The sequence below is a fragment of the Podarcis raffonei genome, chromosome 13 (genome assembly GCF_027172205.1).
Source record: "Podarcis raffonei isolate rPodRaf1 chromosome 13, rPodRaf1.pri, whole genome shotgun sequence".
Taxonomy (NCBI): Eukaryota; Metazoa; Chordata; class Lepidosauria; order Squamata; family Lacertidae; genus Podarcis; species Podarcis raffonei.
The window spans coordinates 37,534,766-37,553,802 of record NC_070614.1 but is presented as its reverse complement, the minus strand read 5'-3'; the positions used below and the strand labels follow the sequence as shown (position 1 = coordinate 37,553,802).

Sequence of the window (19,037 nt, the reverse complement as noted above, 5' to 3'; positions counted from 1 at the left end):
GCACCCATTGGTATGGTGTAACAGCTCACCCTAACTGCAAATACAGATGTTTCCACACTAGAACTATCTAGGCATTTTCCTGTTTATACATCTAAATGTCAAGCCCTTGCGCATGTCTATATCTTTCATTTACACACTTCTCTGTTCTTTCTTGGTTCCTCTTAAAACTTGCATGATGGCAACAAAAAAATAAAAATAAAAATGGTGTTTGCCTGGTTCAAGATGACATTAATCTGGCTTTAGGTTACAACATGTTAACTGTATATTAAAGTGTCACTGATTTAATAGGTGCCACTCCCCATAAGATTTACAGTTAAAGCCAAATTTTCCATCACCTCTTACAAGAAAATTACTCTTTGTAGATAGAATCTTATAATATCTGATAAAGCTGGGCACTGAGGGAGAAATTTGTTTGCATATATTTGTGGAAGCAACGTTCTCTCCGAAATAATAATTTGGAAAATGATTTCACCACTAGCACCATAATTACCATCTCATAACTCTAATGGTTTTTCATTTTTGTATGAGGGCATACACTCCCCCAACTAAGTATCCCTGTTTACCGTGGACAAATGTATTTCTGATATGATCTCTCCCAGATTTGTGAATACCTTCAAAAATATTGTTAGCATTGTAGGCAAGTGTGCTAGAGTATGTCTTTCTTCATATTCCAGCTCCCTTCTTCCTTGCTCTCAAAACTTAATGGGGGTGGTGGTGGAGAGTGAGAGATATATATATATACAGCGTGATTCTAAATTAGCACACTTACATTACTAATATATGAATGTGTAAAAATATACACACAGTTGTCACCCCTATTTTCATACCATGGATCTCTGAGTTCTGCCTCAACACTCCTATTATTCCACATAGGAACATAGGAAGCTGCCTTTTACTGAGTCAGATCATTGGTCCACCTAGCTAAGCATGATCTAAACTGATTGACTGAGACACTCCAGAGTTTCAAACAGAAGACATTCCTAATCCTACTTGGAGATGCTGAGGATTAAAGCTGGGACTTTCTGCATGCAAGCAGGTGCCCTACCACTGAGCAAGGACCCTTCCCCTCGTTGAACACTTTGCTCTGCCAAGTGCATAGATTTGTTCTCCAATAGTCCTGATCTACCCTGTTTGAAAATAATAAATGAAATCTCATGCAGGTTCAGAAGTAAATTCCCTTAAGTTCAGTAGGACTTACTCCTAAATTAGTGAGCATAGGAGTGCAGCCTTATGTAGTGTTTGCTGCTTTGGTTAAACATGTTGTTGTTGTTTAGTCGTTTAGTCGTGTCCGACTCTTTGTGACCCCATGGACCAGAGCACACCAGGCACTCCTGTCTTCCACTGCCTCCCGCAATTTGGTCAAACTCATGCTGGTAGCTTTGAGAACACTGTCCAACCACCTCGTCCTCTGTCGTCCCCTTCTCCTTGTGCCCTCCATCTTTCCAAGCATCAGGGTCTTTTCCAGGGAGTCTTCTCTTCTCATGAGGTGGCCAAAGTATTGGAGCCTCAGCTTCACGATCTGTCCTTCCAGTGAGCACTCAGGGCTGATTTCCTTAAGAATGGAGAGGTTTGATCTTCTTGCAGTCCATGGGACTCTCAAGAGTCTCCTCCAGCACCATAATTCAAAAGCATCAGTTCTTCGGCGATCAGCCTTCTTTATGGTCCAGCTCTCACTGCCATACATCACTACTAGGAAAACCATAGCTTTAACTATGGTTCAAAATGTGATTTCCCTGTGTGGGAAATGACACTCTCTGTACCCAATATGGTGCCTTATTGCCCATGCACATGCAGAAACCTGAAGAATGGGCAGATCTAGCAACTCCAATTAACAATGTTTTAACAAGGCATCCTCAAAGGGCAAAAGTAGGAACAATGCAGGGACCATGATTTATCGGGGCAGACAGCGTCCAGAAAATAGGGGTATGTATCCCTAATAATGTACATGCATTGGTGACCTTCAGAACTCAGATAATGAATTTCAGATTCAGGAAACACAAGAAGTATCTTTGTAAAAACACCCACTCACACCATGCAGTAACACATACATATATAAAGGTAAAGGGACCCCTGCCCGTTAGGTCCAGTCGTGGATGACTCTGGGGTTGCGGCGCTCATCTCGCTTTACTGGCCGAGGGAGCCGGCGTACAGCTTCCGGGTCATGTGGCCAGCATGACTAAGCTGCTTCTGCGAACCAGAGCAGCGCACGGAAACGCCGTTTACCTTCCCGCCGGTTGTTGTTGTTTAGTCGTTTAGTCATGTCCGACTCCTCGTGACCCCATGGACCAGAGCACGCCAGGCACTCCTGTCTTCCACTGCCTCCCGCAGTTTGGTCAGACTCATGTTTGTAGCTTCAAGCTTCCTGCCGGAGTGGTACCTATTTATTTACTTGCACTTTGACATGCTTTCAAACTGCTAGGTGGGCAGGAGTTGGGACTGAACAACAGGAGATCACCCCATCGCGGGGATTTGAACCGCCGACCTTCATGATTGGCAAGTCCTAGGCTCTGTCGTTTAGACCACAGTGCCAAGATAATACATATATATTATCTTGCTATTCTGCAGATCTTGCTATTCCAGCTGTGGACACCAGAGGGGGTGCTAAGATAATCTATATTAAACCCTACACTTCTCCAAACAGAGGGATGGGGAATAAATGCAGGTGATCAGCAGGCTGCTGTGGGTTACTCTCACGGGGGGTGCTGACAGATCTGAAGGGGAACTGACTGACTGACTGAGATATCCTGTGTGTGAGTCCTGACTCTTTGAGGCTGAGGCTCAAGTGTCATGGGGCAGCTGGCAGGTCAGGGCAAAGAGTCATTTGTGAGCCATCTGTCTCTAATAAGTTGCTCTGTGGATGCTGATTAGTTGGATGGGGGCCAAGCAAGTTTACCAGCAATGGATTTAGTGCTAACACAGGGTGGAGATGGAGCAAATCCACACCCTTCCCCCCCGGGCCTTAATGTTCTTCCTTGCCCCACATGTATTTACATATCCTCCAAAAGCAATTCTTCAGGGCGGGGATACAGTTTGCTGTGACTTTTCTTGAGCATCTGTATTTCTGATCCTCCTCTTGCTCAGTCCTTCCACAAGTACTCTTAACCTTCAGGAATGAGAGAATTAAAGAGGGGGCCTCTTAAGCTTTGCCACCCTGCGGCACCCAGGACTGAATTTAGGTTTTGGAAGTGCCTTGGATAGAGGGCCTGAGCCGTTCTCCACCTTGCGACTCTTCCTTTGCAAGACAGAGATGGTTCAGTTGCCCATTAATGCGACACAACACCAATGTACCGGTACTTAGCCTGGGGAGGAGAATAAAGGCGCTTGGCATCACCAAAGCTATTGGAGTTGATGGAGGAGCAGGGATGCTGAAAAACTAACTACTCACAAGCCTCTCTATAGCTAAAGTTACTAGGTCTCAGTGTTTGACCTGTTGTTCCAGTCCTTTTTTAAGGGTCTCCAGAGTAAGTGAAGGTTCTGAACACAGGGGAGAAATTATTTTCCGCTTGGCTTGAGAGGTTTTGCCTTTTGCTCTGCCATCTCCCCTCTCCACGATGCAGACATTTTGTCTGGTGGCTAGGTACCCCAGGTGCCTCAAGGCTCCACCCCTTTGCTCCTAGACTCCACCCCTTCATCTCGATTCTGATGAGCTTCAGGAGACATGGCAACCCTCTGCCCAGTTATGTGTCCCATCTCTTCAACAGTTGAGCTGCCTTTGCACCTATGTTTGTTTTCACACTTGTGACCTCCAGGGGTGAAGTCAAAACCACTGTGTTAGCAGCACCCAAGTGCCCTCCCTGCAGCGCAAGGCTGGGTGGTGTGTATGGAGGTCCTGGGCTGCACAGATGACAAGACCAGCCCCCTCAGCCTCGTTGTTGTGGTTCAAAGGAAAGCAGAGCAACACATTTGGTGCCAGCTTGGTTGCAGGAGTTGCCAAAAGGAGGCGTACAACAAGCACCATCCTACTGTCATAAAGACTCCACTCTGAGTTTGTGTTGGTTTTACTCCTTAGGCCAGGGGTAGGCAACCTAAGGCCCGCGGGCCGGATGCGGCCCAATCGCCTTCTCAATCCGGCCCACAGATGGTCCGGGAATCAGCGTGTTTTTACATGAGTAGAATGTGTGCGTTTATTTAAAATGCATCTCTGGGTTAATTGTGGGGCATAGGAATTCATTCATTTCCTCCCCAAAAATATAACCTGGCCCACCACATGGTCTGAGGGATGGTGGACCGGCCCATGGCTGAAAAAGTTTGCTGACCCTTGCCTTAGACTTTTCTTTTCCTGCAGATATTCTTCAAGGCAGTGGAGGTTAGGACCAGAGTTTTCCTTCTAGATGAGCTTTCTTCCCAGGTTGAGGAGCTCCGTCTGCCCCTCACTTCACTCTACAGTACACATAGAAACTGCTTTCTTGACTGTTGGAGCCAAACTGGCCTAACGTGGATGTAAAGTGTGCATTGGCTGTAGAGCAGGATTGGGGAGGGTGGCAGCAGTTTGAGCAAGAGATGGTTGAAGCACCTCCTTTTCCCAGCTAGGGGCAGAGGGACTAGAATATTCCCTTGTCACACCTCTCCCTACCCAGCACCTCCATACTGGGGAATGCTTTAACTGTTGAATTTCTGCCCATTTGGCAGCTGTTAAAGGCACCGGAGCCATGTCAAGAAAACAAAAGTAGCAGAAGGAAGACTTGTGTTCAAATTCTGTGATTCACCTGCTGAAATTGGTTCGTTGCTCTTCACTCAGGTTCCCTGTTTATGAAACGTAGTTATAAAGGCCTCCCTTGAAATATTATTGGGCATGTGTGGGGTTGAAATAAGAGTCTGAAAACTTCATATACTAGAATTAGTTCAGACTAGGACCCAGGAGACCCATTTTCAAATCCCCACACTCAGTCACGAAGCTTACGGAGTTTAATCCGCCGCACAAGGTTGTTGTGATGATAAGGGAGAGCGAAGGGCGTTGGTAATATAGGCGTAGCCCCGCATGTATTTCAGGTCACCCATTGGCGGTCCTAAGATAAGAGCTTGTGGTTGACCTCTGTCCCAACCTCTGGCGACTTTCACATCCCAGTCTGATAGATGCCCTAGGCTTGGAGATTAGGGACTCATGAGAGGTTATTTTTGGCTCAAGGAGAATGCCTTTCCACTTGATCTTGTCACCTGCTCCATGGTGGCCGGTGAGGAGTTCCTGACATCCCATCACCTCTGCCGTGCCAGTGTGAAGAGTGGGTGCCAGCACCTAAGAGGCACGGGGTGATGGGACAGGGCAGAGGAGCAGAAAGTGGCAGGCGTGCAGAGGGAGCAGACCCCAATGCGCCCCCCCTCCACCAGTGCTGGCGCAAAGCAGTCAGGATTAGCGATGGAACTGTGTCATATTAATCTGAGCTCCCAGCTGCGAATCCAATCTGAGCTCTCACCGATCTGACCTTCAGCCTACGCTGCTGTCACCCAACCGGCTTGGACAGCAGCTGTTTATAGTGGGATCACTCGTACAGCTCTGAGATGTCTCCTGCTCCAGGTTCGAAGCAGAGGTTAATATAGGGATCTTTTATCTAGTGCTGGGATTATTTCCCCCTCCCTCCAAGAAGTGGCCAGCAAAGTGGAAGACAGACAGATCTGACCCCTGGGCCACAGTCCTCAGTCAGGTTCTCTTGTGCTTCATTGGAATGAATGAAAGTATATCAATGGGAAGCGGGCAGCACTTCAGGAAGGGGTCATAGGTCAGTGGGAGAGCACATGCACTGTATACAGAAGGTCCTGTAGCATATAACAGGAAGGCTTCTCCCCTACGATCCTGGAGAACTGCTGCCTGTCAGAGTAGACATTACTAGGCAAATAGAATGACCTGATAAAAAGCAGCTTCGTCTTCAGCCATAGGTATCGCTAGCATGGAGTGGGGTGGTATGGTCAGCGTGCAGCAATCGTGGCTCCCCATCTCCACTGGTGTTTCTTCCTTTCCTGCCTTCTTTTTTATTTATAAAAGGTAAAGGGACCCTTGACCATTAGGTCCAGTCGTGACCGACTCTGGGGTTGCGGTGCTCATCTCGCTTTATTGGCTGAGGGAGCTGGTGGCCAGCGTGACTAAGCTGCTTCTGGCCAACCAGAGCAGCACACGGAAATGCCGTTTACCTTCCTGCCGGAGCAGTACCTATTTATCTACCTGCACTTGATGTGCTTTCGAACTGCTAGGTTGGCAGGAGCAGGGACCGAGCAACGGGAGCTCACCCCATCGTGGGGATTCGAACCACCGACCTTCTGATCAGCAAGTCCTAGGCTCTGTGGTTTAACCCACAGCGCCACCCGCGTCCCTTTTTAATTTATTGAGTAAGGTAAATTCCATACATTTGACTTTAAAGCAAGTGTGTGTGTGTGTGTGTGTGTGTGTGTGTGTGAGAGAGAGAGAGAGAGAGAGAGAGAGAGAGAGAGAGAGAGAGAGAGAGAGAGACTTGGGATATAACACTCACACCCATATTTTGGCCTTTCCCCAAATATTTAATGGGATGGTGGTGGCAGCGACCATACTTACATTATTTGTTTTAGGGGGCATTTCTTTCCATTTCTTTCCCTTGCTTCTGCTACAGGACTTAAAACAACAACACATGGGACCATTAGTGGTTGGATTTCAGTTTTTCTTTTTAATGACAACCCTTGTTTTGTGGTGTGATTACATTTTATGCGCCTTAACTGTCTCCTTTTAAAGAAAGATTTATTTGAAATATTGCCAGTTACTTGCCAGTTACTCTCTTTTTTTAAATGCACACACATGAAAACTTCCAGTTACTTCCACTGGAATTTTAGATAGGACTTACTGATTTGGGCTTGGCAAACCAGTTTTAGGGGTGCTAAGACCACATGTAGTTTTGCACCCTGTAGGTGTGTGATTTCTGGCCATTAGATCTGAAAAGAAACACACATTTCTGAAACAATTTGCCCTCCTGCATTTTCATAGATCCTACAAGGCCAGATACCTTCCAGCAGATCCCCTGAAAAGTCGCCTCCAGAGCTCAATGAACCCTTCTTCCCTCTATATATCATAGAGCCTGATAGATTAGACATCCACGGCTCAAATCCACAAGGGGCAGGTCTTCATTTGAGCAACATTAAGTACCCCCCTTATAAGTCCTTGGAACTCCGTACAATAAACACTTTTAGCTAGCTCCCACAGCCACATCCATAATTTTATGAACATGAGGTGAGTATTGTTCCTCCTGTCAGGTTTACCAGCTGTGCTTAACTTTGGTTCCCGCCCCCTTCCCTTTTTAGCATTGATAGCCTCTTAAACCTCCTTCAGCAGTTCCAACTATCACGGGGAAACTCTCAGTTTGTCCAAGGGCTAAAATGTCAGAAAATGGCCTTTCTTTCTCCCAACAGTTAGAGACACAGACATGACAGCCTGTTCTAGAAAGCCCAGACCTTGCTAGATGTGCTTTTTTGGGGGGTCAGGAACGGTGAAGCATGAAAGTGTTATCTTTTTGCTGTGTGAAGAGGCGGTGTTGGTGCTACAACAGCTGCTTTTCTCCCCACCTCCCCTCGGCCCTCCTCAGTCTAAGGACACTGGTGGCGTCACGTGGTGGCGGCTGCCTCGTTCTCCAGGCTCACCCTCCGGCTTCCTTGCCTTTCCTCTTCCTCCTCTTCCTCGCGGCAGCAGCTGAGCGCCACCTCGTTCTCGTAGCAGAAGGAGGCGCGAGCAGCAGTGGCTCCTGCAGGGGGCGCCCTGTATTTGCGATGGCTCAGCTCCTTGGCGCTGCACGTTGGGGTTCCCGGCACCTCGTAGGTACGGTGGAAGTGCTGGTAGTCAACCTCATAGTGGCCGCGCCGCTCAAAGAGCACAGGCTCAAAGCGGTGTCCCCAGCGCAGCTCGCTGGGCAGGTAGGAACTGCGGCACTGAGTGGTCATTGCCGTGGCTTCCACCATGCCTTCCAGGATGACCACCAGCTCAAAGTCAGCCTCGGCCAGGTCTGCGGGGCCGTACTCGTAGAGGGGGCTTTCGGAGTCGATCTCGTGCACAATCGTCACAGGCGACACCAGGAAAATGCGGTCGGTGCCGCTGTCGAAACCCACGTTGACATCGTTGTGGTCCAGGGGGATGTACTCGCCTTCGGGGGTCACGCGAGGCTGCAGGAGAGAAGGCAAAGGAAGGAGGGCATTATGTGCAGAACAGGACTTGATAAACGTGTATTCGTGGTATGACTCACAGTGCCCAGCAACAGGGGTGCCAATAAAATTAAGGGGGGGAGGCCTCCAGGTAAGCCCTGCCCCACATAACTGATCACATGATATGGTGCACACACACCATTTGAATGGCAATGCCCATCAATTTTTGGAGCCCCCCCCAAATATTAGGGGCTGAAGACTCCTTAGCCCCTAGGAGTTGGCTCCTATGACCAGCAGCCATTTCCAGGGTTGATTGGGAAAACTGCCACTGCAGTTGCTGAAATGGCTGCTGGCTACTGAAGACCACCCTTTTCCAAAACACAATTCCTACAGAGGATTCTGCTACAGGATGTAGAGGAAATAAGCATCCTACCTGCATATGTCAACTGGCCTCCTGTCCCTTCGAGAAGCACCAACCTTATGTCCATCTTTCCTTCCAGTCCCTTCACACTTTCCCCTCTCTTACCTCAGACTCATTCATCTATTTATCTGTCTTGCCTTCCATCCCGTAATACCAATGAGCTAAGTACTTGTTTTTCAAAAACCAAGCCACGGACCCCCTACTTTTGAACATTTTGATATCTCTATGGTATGTGAATGGTGCCCTGGACCCCCTTGGTGGGTGGCCACCAATTGGGAGTTGCTGCCTTATACAAATACAGTGGCACCTTGGTTCTCAAAATTAATCAGTTCCAGGAGTCTGTTCAGCTCCTGAAACGGTTCAAAAACTAAGGCTCGGTTTCCAATCGGCTGCAGGAGCTTCCTGCACTCAGTCAGAAGCTGCGTAAGTTGCGTCAGACATTCGGCTTCTGAAAAACATTTGCAGACCAGAGCACTCACTTCTGAGTTTGCGGTGTTTGGAAGTCTGTTTGTTCGCGAGCCAAGCTGTTTCAGTACCAAGGTACCACTGTACTTCTCATAATAAAGAGCAGCTACAACATCCTCTTTCTAGCAACAGTCTGAAAAATATTCTCCACATCTGTTCACCGACCTCCCACAAACTTCTGTCCTTCTCTATCTAAAGTTCTTCATACAGCTTTGTTGCCTTTTATCTACTCATCCATTTTCCATCTTCTGGTTTAATCATCCCAGAAGAATCATTCAAAGGACTTCCAAAAACCATCTTGCTGCCGCCCAACTCCTGCCTTGCTCCTATAGTGCCGTCCTTACCTGCAGCAGCTGTGCCCGAACATGGGCCTCCACCAGGTGGCTCTTGCGCAGGTTGGCCACACGCCACATGAGGCAGAGCTTCCCGTCGCGCATGGCCACCACGGCTGTCTCACTGAAGACCAAGGTCTCATTGCGCTTCTTGGGTTTGGCGATCTTGACCATGATGGCCCCAATGATGAAGGCGTCAATGATGCAACCCAGAATGCACTGCAGCACCACAGCCAGGACGGCGCATGGGCACTCCTCCGTCACACTGCGGAAGCCGTACCCGATGGAAGTCTGGGTCTCCAGGGAGAAGAGGAAGGCGGCCATGAAGCTGGTGACCTCGGAGAAGCAGGGCTTTGAGTTGGGAGGCTGCTCGGGTGCAAGGTCCCCGTTCATGGCAGCAATGAGCCAGAAGGTGAAGCCAAAGACCAGCCAGGAGAGCACGAATGAGAGGCAGAAGATGAGGAACATCCAGCGCCAGCGGATGTCCACACAAGTGGTGAAGATGTCTGTCAGGTACCGCTGGCCCTTCTCACTCATGTTGACGAACTGCACGTTGCAATGGCCATCCTTCTTCACGAAACGGCTGCGCTGCCGGACGGGGGCGGGCCTGCCATTGTGGCAGCTGGTGGGGGACTCCACTGACTCCTCTTCCCGCAACTCCCCCACCCCGCCACCCCCGCTGAAACGACGGATGGCTTTGGCCACCCCCATATCGGAGGGATTGGCCTTTGTCCCGGCCAAGGCTAGGCCGGGCTTGGGGGATTGGTGGCCCAGCCTGTGTGTTGTGCAGAAAAAAGCTGGTGTCAGGGAGGTGTTAGCAGGTGATAGTGTGGCGCTGCGCAGGATTGTCGCTTTTGAGTAACCTGAAAGCGGAAAGGGGAGAGAGTTGGCAAAGACCGTCATTGACTCACGTCCATTAGCACATCTCCTTAACTCACTTTAAATTCCGATCCCCCCCCCCAAAAAAGGATGATAAGAAGCCAAAGGGAATTTAAAGTAAGGATTTGTGATTCACTTCTACTTCATTTTAGGTCTGTTTCCTACCTTGTGATGTCATTTCACTACCAAGATGCAATGGAGCCCGTTCTTGTGAATGTGTGGGCCACCCATTCTGCTAACAGGGTATCTTGTGCCTTAGAGGGTTTAAAAGCCATCTTAACTGGTGTGCACCACATTCCTCTCAAGGCATATTTACTTTATCTTACAGAGCAGCTCAGGTCTTGCAAGGTGCTTTCCTTCCACCTAGGTTCTTAGGTTGTGAAAGTTGTTGAAACATCTTAACATTTGCAAAGCTTTATTATTGTTTATCTTTGCAATATGGTTTTTGCTTGTCAATTCATTTTTAAAAAAAGGAGAGGTTGGAATTGAGATTTATATGGAAATCCGGAAGCTGTTATCTGGAGTGTGTGGGGATATGGTTCTTAGGCATTGAGAACAATACACATTATACTTTTTACATGTTTCAGAGCTGAGCAGCGGCACTGAAAAGAGATTGCAGGCTAGGACCTGGCTCAAACTAAGCCACAGTTTAATTTGATCCAAAAATTTAATCTTTCTTAAACGTGTATTCTTATTGGCAATAATTGTGCACCTCCTTCACTCTGTCTTAAGACTATTACTAACTTTCAGGCTTTATCGTGCCCAACACCTCCCTTCCAGATTTGCTTTCTTCTTTCTTTGCTTAACACCACCTGCGGAAGAGTTTTGTTGAACTTGAAGGCTTGCTGCCCAGTAATTTCTACTCTAATTGCTACTCTTCCCAACATCTTTTGTAAAAGGGGAAAAAAAAGCCGAAAATTCACAATCGCTGATACTGAACATCCATGCTGTGAAAAACTTCACATTCCTGCAGCTGTGAAAGTGACAGGAAACCAATCAGAAGAAAAGCTGGCGATCTTAACAGTAGCACTCTGGCTTTTAACATTTTAAGAATGGTTTCATGCCTTTTCTCTACTCCTCACAGTCTTGCTTGGTTGATCTCCCTTCCCAGAGAAACCGGGATTGTCAACTTTTGTTCCTGTTAAGGTTTCTCCATCTTTAACTTCTGTTTCAGTGTATCTGAAGAAGTGAGCATGCACACGGAAGCTTATACCCAGAACAAACTTAGCTGGTCTCTAAGGTGCTACTGGACAATTTTTTAATCCCCCCCCCCTTTCGACTCGATCTTTAACAGTTACATGACAAAGATAAATTTAGGGAGCTATGCTTTTTTCTGCCATGCAGGGATACAAAGAGTTTGCCCTGAAGAAATTGCTACAATTCTGAAGTGCAGAGGTGTGTGTGTGTAGAGGGGAGTACACAACTATCAGGTAAGTCAACATCTCCTACTTTCTGCCATACAGCACAATTTACTCCAATAGACCTTTCATTTCTCCCAGAGGTCCAAGCTATCCTGAAGCTCTATATTTCCACAGGGACAGTTCAGTGGAAGAGCCCATCCTCTGCATGCAAAAGGTTCAGTCACTGGCATCTCCAGGTAAGAAAGACCCCTGTCTGAAACCTGGGGCAGCAACTGCCAGTCAACAGGTAACACTGAGGCAGCTTTCAATGTGACCATCCCTCCCAGAGCTGTCCTGATTCCTCGCTTCGTCCCATGCAAAGGCAGACAGCTGTGCAGAGAGTATTGTGGCAGGAGCACCTTTCCCTGATCCTACAGCACCGTGGTGCCTCCTGCAATTCTCTCTGGTGCACAGAAGCCTTGTTCTCTGTTGCAGCTGGCCTTCCTAGAAAACTCCACTCACCTTCACGTGGATGTTGCTTCACCTGCACAAAGCTCTCAAGCCAATGAAGGGACTTTGATCTGGCCTCTGTGGAAGGCTTGCCTTTTGCCTGGTGTGCCTAGAAAGCATGGTCTCTAAGGGGAAATCTTGCCTATTTATCTGGAAGCAAAGGGTGTGTGGCATGACACGCCAGGAGGCTGGGTCTCTTCCTCAAGAGTGAGTCCCCCTCAGGCCCTCTTCCAAGATGGCTTGCAAAAGGCACCTCCAGCCCTCCGGGGCAAAGGAACCAGCCAAGATGATCCAGCACCCGCAAGGGGGAGAAAGGATACTGAAGGAAGAAGCGAAGGCCAACACTATTTCCGTCAGAAAAAGAGAAGATTTATGGATAGGGGATCAGGGAAAGCCCAGGTCCTTTTCAAAGCACCTGCGTCGTCATCCACGCATTATTCCACTTCTGAGGTGAGTCATTGCCAGAGTTCCAGTGTTTAGGTTATGAAATGTTGAGATTAATCAGTGCAAAATCTTTTGATGGATTCAAAAGACACTTCCCAACAAAGTGGAAATTGTAGCTTATCTCAAGAAGTTTTAACCTTCTGCCTAAGATAAATTACGCTACATTTTCAAGCACGAGATTTGACGTAGTGGCAAAGAAACAGAGGAGAATATGTAAGCTCATTCGCCATAAGCTGTCAAAACGAATATACCTCTATGTACGTATGATCTTGCTTGTGTGTGCTTGTGTTTAATTTGGGTGCATCATTATAATTTATTCTTGATTTTATTGCCCCACAGTCAAGTTAATATTGTGTTATTTACTCAAACTGGTTGAAGTATACGTCTTTTGACTACAACAACTTACTGGGTGGCCAGCCCCATATTAGAAAAAGCACCCCTACGTTACCCACCCACAAGCCATTCCCAAGAGATGCAACATCATTTTAAAACGAGGAAAGTATGGTGTTTCCCCCCTTCAGAAGTATTTTATTCCCATGTGAACCTAGGTAGGTTGAATTCATTAGGCCTACAATCCTATACCTGATATCTTGGGAATAAGTCTCACTGAATGTAGTAGAACTTACTTCTGAGTAGATACACAAACACACACACACACACAATTTATTTAAAACATCTGTATATACCGCCTTGTTAAAATAATCCCAAGACACTGTACAATAAAACAATTAAGTATGATCCAATTCAATTTATGCATTGCTTCATACTGCAAGAAGGGGTCATGAAGCGATTGACAAGCGCAGAAGCATCCAAAACATACAATAAAAAAATCCATCGAAACAAAACAAATATACTAAAAGTGTTCATCCACAAAAATGAACCGACAACAGAAAATGACCACTGCAGCCCCATAAGGACGAACACCAAAAAGAACAACCCGAAACCAGACCATGAGTACTGTCCAAATGCCTGGGAGAGTATCTTATTTGCCTGGTGTTAAAAGGCACCAGGCAAACCTCCTCAACGAGAGCATTCCACAACTGAGGGGCCACCACAGAAAAGGCCCATTGAATTGAATTAAAAAACAATTCAATATACCGTAAAACCATCAAATGAAAAGAATTTGTCATATTTACAGTAACCAGATATTGTTCAACTGGTATCAAAGGTCAGGGAAAATGTGAGTGAGCAAATGCTTTAAATAGCTGCTGGAAGCTCACCACATATCTCAATGGGGAGCTCATTCCACAGGCTAGGGGCCACTCGCCTTCAAGTTATTGTGAGATGAACTTCTCTAAAATGAGGCATAATTATTAGAGCCGACTCGCCAATTCTTACTGAATAGGAAGGTGTATTTGGCAGAAGGCATTCTTTCAGCCAGCTTTGCCCTAGCTTTCTCAAATTTGGTTTGCTACTGCAGATATTATAAGTGCATGGTACAGTGTTCCATTACCAGTCTGGTCATGACATTTTGCTACAGCTTCCACACCAGCCTTGAGGGCAGCCCCACACAGAGTGCATTGCAGTAGACCAGACCTGAGGCTACAGATACTTGGATCACTGTGGCTTTGCAATCATGGTCCAGGAAGGGTTGTAACTGGTGCACCAGCCAAAGCAAGAAAAAAAGAAGCCATTGAGACCACTTGCGCATAGTTAGATCAAACCCTGTTCACCCACCCAGGTCTCCATAATACACACCAATTTAGCTACATTATCCATGATGAGACAGTGTATAACTGGGATCTTATCATGAACTGATCTGGCATTAAATACCAGCACCACAACACTGGAAGGCCCAGCAACCCAGTAACCCACCTGAGATATGGAGAACGTGTCAGAAGAGATGGCCTGAGCACGTTTCTATTCCCTTCTTGTTGATGACTTCCTCCCCACCCCACCTTCTTCCCTGGCCTTAAACACAGTGATTAGGGCATCCTTGCCATTCTTCCCTCTGCCAAGCACACCCTTCGTGAGTCAACATATTTCGACCAGCACACCCTACACACTTAGGGAGTTGTTCAGCAACCAACGTAAAACACCACCAGGCACACCCATCCACCTTCACCCTGACCTCTCCTAACTGACTCCAAGTTCATCACAACACATACACATATTAGGATCCCATCTACCACTTTGCCAGTGGCCACAACACACTGATCAGGACAATGTACAGGGTTCTGTCAACACCCAAGGCCCACAAAACAGCCCCCCTCATCTACTCATCACTCCATGATTCACAGTCTACAGAGTCACTAGCCAGGCCTGTCGTCTCAGGGGACCCAGCCAAATATCCCAGTTCCTACCCATTAGTGTAGTTCACATTCCAACCACTGTGGGCGCTCTCTACTTTCACCCAGGAGCAACTCACATAGCATTCAAGTCAACTCAAACCTACACGTACCTACCTCAAACCTACAAGTAACCACAAAAACTAAAAGGGGTGGCAGTGACAGCACCTCCACACCCCCAGCCTTATCCTCCCTTGCCCCGAGACAAGAAGCTCATGGGATGGTAGCGTCAGAGGGTATCAGTGAGGTGGCCAGTTTTTCTGAATGTTCCTTCCTTAGCAGCACAGTAGACCATTTACTAGAAAGCAGCGTCTCCTATGGGGAAAATGGGGCCTGGTCTTTTGAGCCACCTCTCCTTACTCCCGACGGTCTGGCTGCAGGCACCCACTTGCAACTGTATAGGATTGCATTGTAAGCAATGGATTAACTACAACTCCTGCGATCGGTGGAGGCTTTTTTAGTTCAGTTATGGTGACATAGGATTATAAAACACCAGCCCTGTTGCTGGCTTTGCCCCTGTTTTGAGCTCACAACAAGGTGGTGGTGAAGAGAGCAGGTCACCCCCACCCAAACTTACACTTGATGCTTGTGGCAGGAATGTTGTTCTACTACAGAGGGATCATGACTGTATATTGGAATCTGGGACTGCTTTAGCTCATGGAAGGTCAACCTGCTGCCCTCCAGATGTTGTTCAATTGGTGGCTCTCCATTATTCTTGGCTGCTGCTCATACTGCCTAAGCCTGATGGGCATTGGAGTCCAACAACATTCAAAGGGCCACAGATTCCCAACCCCTACTTTAGATTACGGAATTCATAGGTTTTTTTTTTAAAAAAAATGGTTGATTTTCATTCTTGTAGATGCATCTTTAGACACTGAGTGTTCCTAGTGTCTAGCTCTTCCCTTGTATTTCTCTGCCGTTATATATGGATACATCCCCGCCTGTGTGACCTTTGTTTCTCCAGCTCTATCCTTTCCTACAAAGGACTTCTATTGCACTCTTCCTTCCCACTGGGCATGGAACTACCTCACAAACAATCCACACTTTCTTCGGCCTTTGCCACAACCAACCTGGTCCTCTCCTGAAACTAAGCTTGCCTATGTATTACAGAGTCAGCCCAGCGTGGCTCTAACCTGTCTCACAGAGTTGTTGTGGTAATAAAAAGATGGAGACACCATGTATACAGTCCTGGACTCCTCAGAGGAATCTGTAAATGTAATTAGGAGCAACTCAGCTGAAAGCATATTCCTTCTATTTTTATCCTCGCTTTCATCTCCGTAAAGTTGCAGATTGTAGCTCCTTGAGGCAGGCACCTGCCTTCTTCCTTTTTATAAAATGCAATGCAGGTTGATAGCGCTATGCATATACAAATAAAAATGGCCCTCTTTCACAAACCAGTCATGCTCCCCATTTTCTTAGCACCCACATCTCCTGGCTGCCTCATTCTTTTTTTCGTTTTGCCACCCTCCCTGTGTTTCCTCATGGCTCCAAGAAAACCCAGGAGTCCTGCTTCCCGTACTTCCGATCTATTCCTGATTGCTGATACTGATATAAATGGGTTGGGCTTGAGTAGAGATGTCCAAATTTTAATCTGGGAATGCTTAAAAAAAGTAGTCAAAGTGTCATTTATAAAGAAAAAAGGGAGATAATTTTCAATAAATGCATTCCATATTGTTCCACATTCCCTACTCCCCTGAGGAAAAGCAACATTATATGCTCTGCCTTCCTTTGGGAGAACTCTGGAGATTTGAGGCACCTGTGTTATATTTACTTTATTTACCCATATAAAAGCAGAACATAACTGAAGGCAAGGAGGCCAGGCCAAAGGTCCCCAGAGAGCAACTTGGCTAGTGCCCCAAGACTGCCCCCGCTAGTTTCGACTAGCTCCAGCTAGAAACTCTATCTGTCTCTGTCTTAAAAGCTGCCAACTGCTGTTTCTCACACATGCACCCCCCCCCCCGGCACTTAGACATGGCCCCAGGGTGTGGTTTGAAGTCATACAGAGCAGCAACCTTGCTGAACTCAGAGGGTCCAGTCACAGCCTTGATGGGAAACAAATTGGGAATCCTAAGCACGCCACCTCAAAAAATTATATAACGGGGAAAATAAGGTAGGATATTGTCATGGATCTGGGGTACCAAAGTCTGCTATTGAATGGCAGAAATTAATAAATGGTAGTACTGAGATGATATTCGGGATATGAAGGGAAAATACAAGCTGTAGAACTTGTGCCAGACAAGAAATTCCTGGGTTAGCTTATGCAGACCAGCCTGGCTTCTCTAGCTAAATGCAAAGCCATTGAGAAATAATGGGATGCCGGGTATTGGGCCATTAAAGGCCACTGGCAATTCAAAAAGCTATCTTTCCCCCCTGCTCAGAGGTGTGGACAGAGACAGGAGATTTGGCAGGTTGCCAAGGTGATGGGGGGCATGATGTGACAGAAAAATGTGATCTTTATGAAATCTGAAGGTGTTCTAAGAAGAAAAAGGAGGAGGTTGCCAACAAAGGTGCGTATAGTTAAAGCTATGGTTTTCCCAGTAGTGATGTATGGAAGCGAGAGCTGGACTATAAAGAAGGCTGATCGCCGAAGAATTGATGCTTTTGAATTATGGTGTTGGAGGAGACTCTTGAGAGTCCCATGGACTGCAAGAAGATCAAACCTCTCCATTAAGGAAATCAGCCATGAGTGCTCACTGGAAGGACAGATCGTGAGGCTCCAGTACTTTGGCCACCTCATGAGAAGAGAAGACTCCCTGGAAAAGACCCTGATGTTGGGAAAGATGGAGGGCACAAGGAGAAGGGAATGACAGAGGGCGAGATGGTTGGACAGTGTTCTTGAAGCTACCAGCATGAGTTTGACCAAACTGCGGGAGGCAGTGGAAGACAGGAGCGCCTGGTGTGCTCTGGTCCATGGGGTCATGAAAAGTCACGACTAAACAACAACAAGTCAGAACCCATCTTGGCACTGGCTGGAGGAGGCTGCACCGAGAGACCGGAAGCTGACATGCTGCTATGGGCGCAAGCTTGCTGAAGCTATGAGAGGGGCAATGAGAGACATCCTCAGGTATAATGTTTTGCACCCCCTCTGTTGAAGACTTTAGGTGTAAACATGTGTGAAATAAACCATATTTCTTAAAGACACCAGCCTCCACTGTGCCTTGATTTTCCTGACAGAAACACAACCCTGGGTGAGTGCCAGGAACCCCCTGGAATCTTGCTACTGCTTGGCAGAGATTCGAGGTGGCACACAACCTCCGTAACAATATAAATGTAAGGGGGCGGGAGAAACCCTCCCTGTCCTTGGGTGGGAAAGTGCCGGCTTCTCTAAACTCTGATGGGTGCAAAAACACAGGGAGTATCAGAAAACCACCTGCTAACTATATACCTATGTTGGTAAAGTGTCAACCGACAAACCTGGTCTGTTATTAGGCTGCGAATATACCATGCATTTAGGGGACGCGGGTGGCGCTGTGGGTTAAACCACAGAGCCTAGGACTTGCCGATCAGAAGGTCAGCGGTTCGAATCCCCATGACGGGGTGAGCTCCCGTTGCTCGGTACCTGCTCCTGCCAACCTAGCAGTTCGAAAGCACACCAGTGCAAGTAGATAAATAGGTACCGCTCCGGCGGGAAGGTAAACGGCATTTCCGTGTGCTGCTCTGGTTCACCAGAAGCGGCTTAGTCATGCTGGCCACATGACCCGGAAGCTGTATGCCGGCTCCCTCGGCCAATAAAGCGAGATGAGCGCCGCAACCTCTGAGTCGGTCACAACTGGACCTAATGGTCAGGGGTCCCTTTACGTTACACCATGCATTTAAAGAACACCCCCATCCCCAATCATCACTGGAATGATAGAATACCCATATCACAAGGACAATTTCCAGCACCCTTAACAAACTATAGTTCCCAGGATTCTTGGGGTAGGGTGTGGGGCGCGCAGTTTAAATTATATGGTGTGCATGCAGCCTTATGCAGGAATAGCCTGCCAGAAGGGTACAGCGATACCCTTTCAGGGTTTGAATAAATGCAAATCCGCATATTAATGCTGTGTCTGAGCGTATGAGCCTCCTAATACATATTGAGTCTCGAGGAATACATATTGCTAGATGGCAACTGCTTTATCAGAGAGTGAGTTTATCTTGCAAAATACTCTTCTGTCAATACAGTGCCTAACACTGTTTGGAACGGGGCCCCTGAAGCTGATTTTCCTGGGACCTGCCAAGGAACCAGGATTCCTGGGTTCTGCTCTGTTGCAGCTCTAAGCCTTTGCTC

General features: G+C 47.3%; 3 protein-coding genes across 4 annotated transcripts in view; 1 reads left to right on the top strand and 2 right to left on the bottom strand.

Annotated features, from left to right (window-relative positions):
- Positions 1-19,037, top strand: part of LOC128399909 (immunoglobulin superfamily member 1-like) — a 270,931-nt gene that overhangs the window by 182,045 nt on the left and 69,849 nt on the right. The gene's annotated exons all lie outside the window — the stretch shown is intronic.
- Positions 1-19,037, bottom strand: part of LOC128399910 (brain-specific angiogenesis inhibitor 1-associated protein 2-like) — a 157,316-nt gene that overhangs the window by 79,406 nt on the left and 58,873 nt on the right. The window lies entirely within an intron of this gene.
- The window catches only part of KCNJ14 (potassium inwardly rectifying channel subfamily J member 14), a 28,425-nt gene continuing 15,997 nt past the window's right edge, over positions 6,610-19,037 (bottom strand). The window contains exons 1-3 of one of the 2 annotated variants that reach the window (XM_053361780.1): positions 12,048-12,264; positions 9,319-10,169; positions 6,610-8,109 (exon numbers count right to left, since the gene is read on the bottom strand). In XM_053361780.1, coding sequence (XP_053217755.1) covers positions 7,558-8,109; positions 9,319-10,017 — 1,251 coding nt within the window. In that variant the 5' untranslated portion in view covers positions 10,018-10,169; positions 12,048-12,264 and the 3' untranslated portion in view covers positions 6,610-7,557. Of the gene's footprint in view, positions 8,110-9,318; positions 10,170-12,047; positions 12,265-19,037 lie in introns of those variants that run through there. The other variant, XM_053361781.1, reaches the window with a different exon arrangement.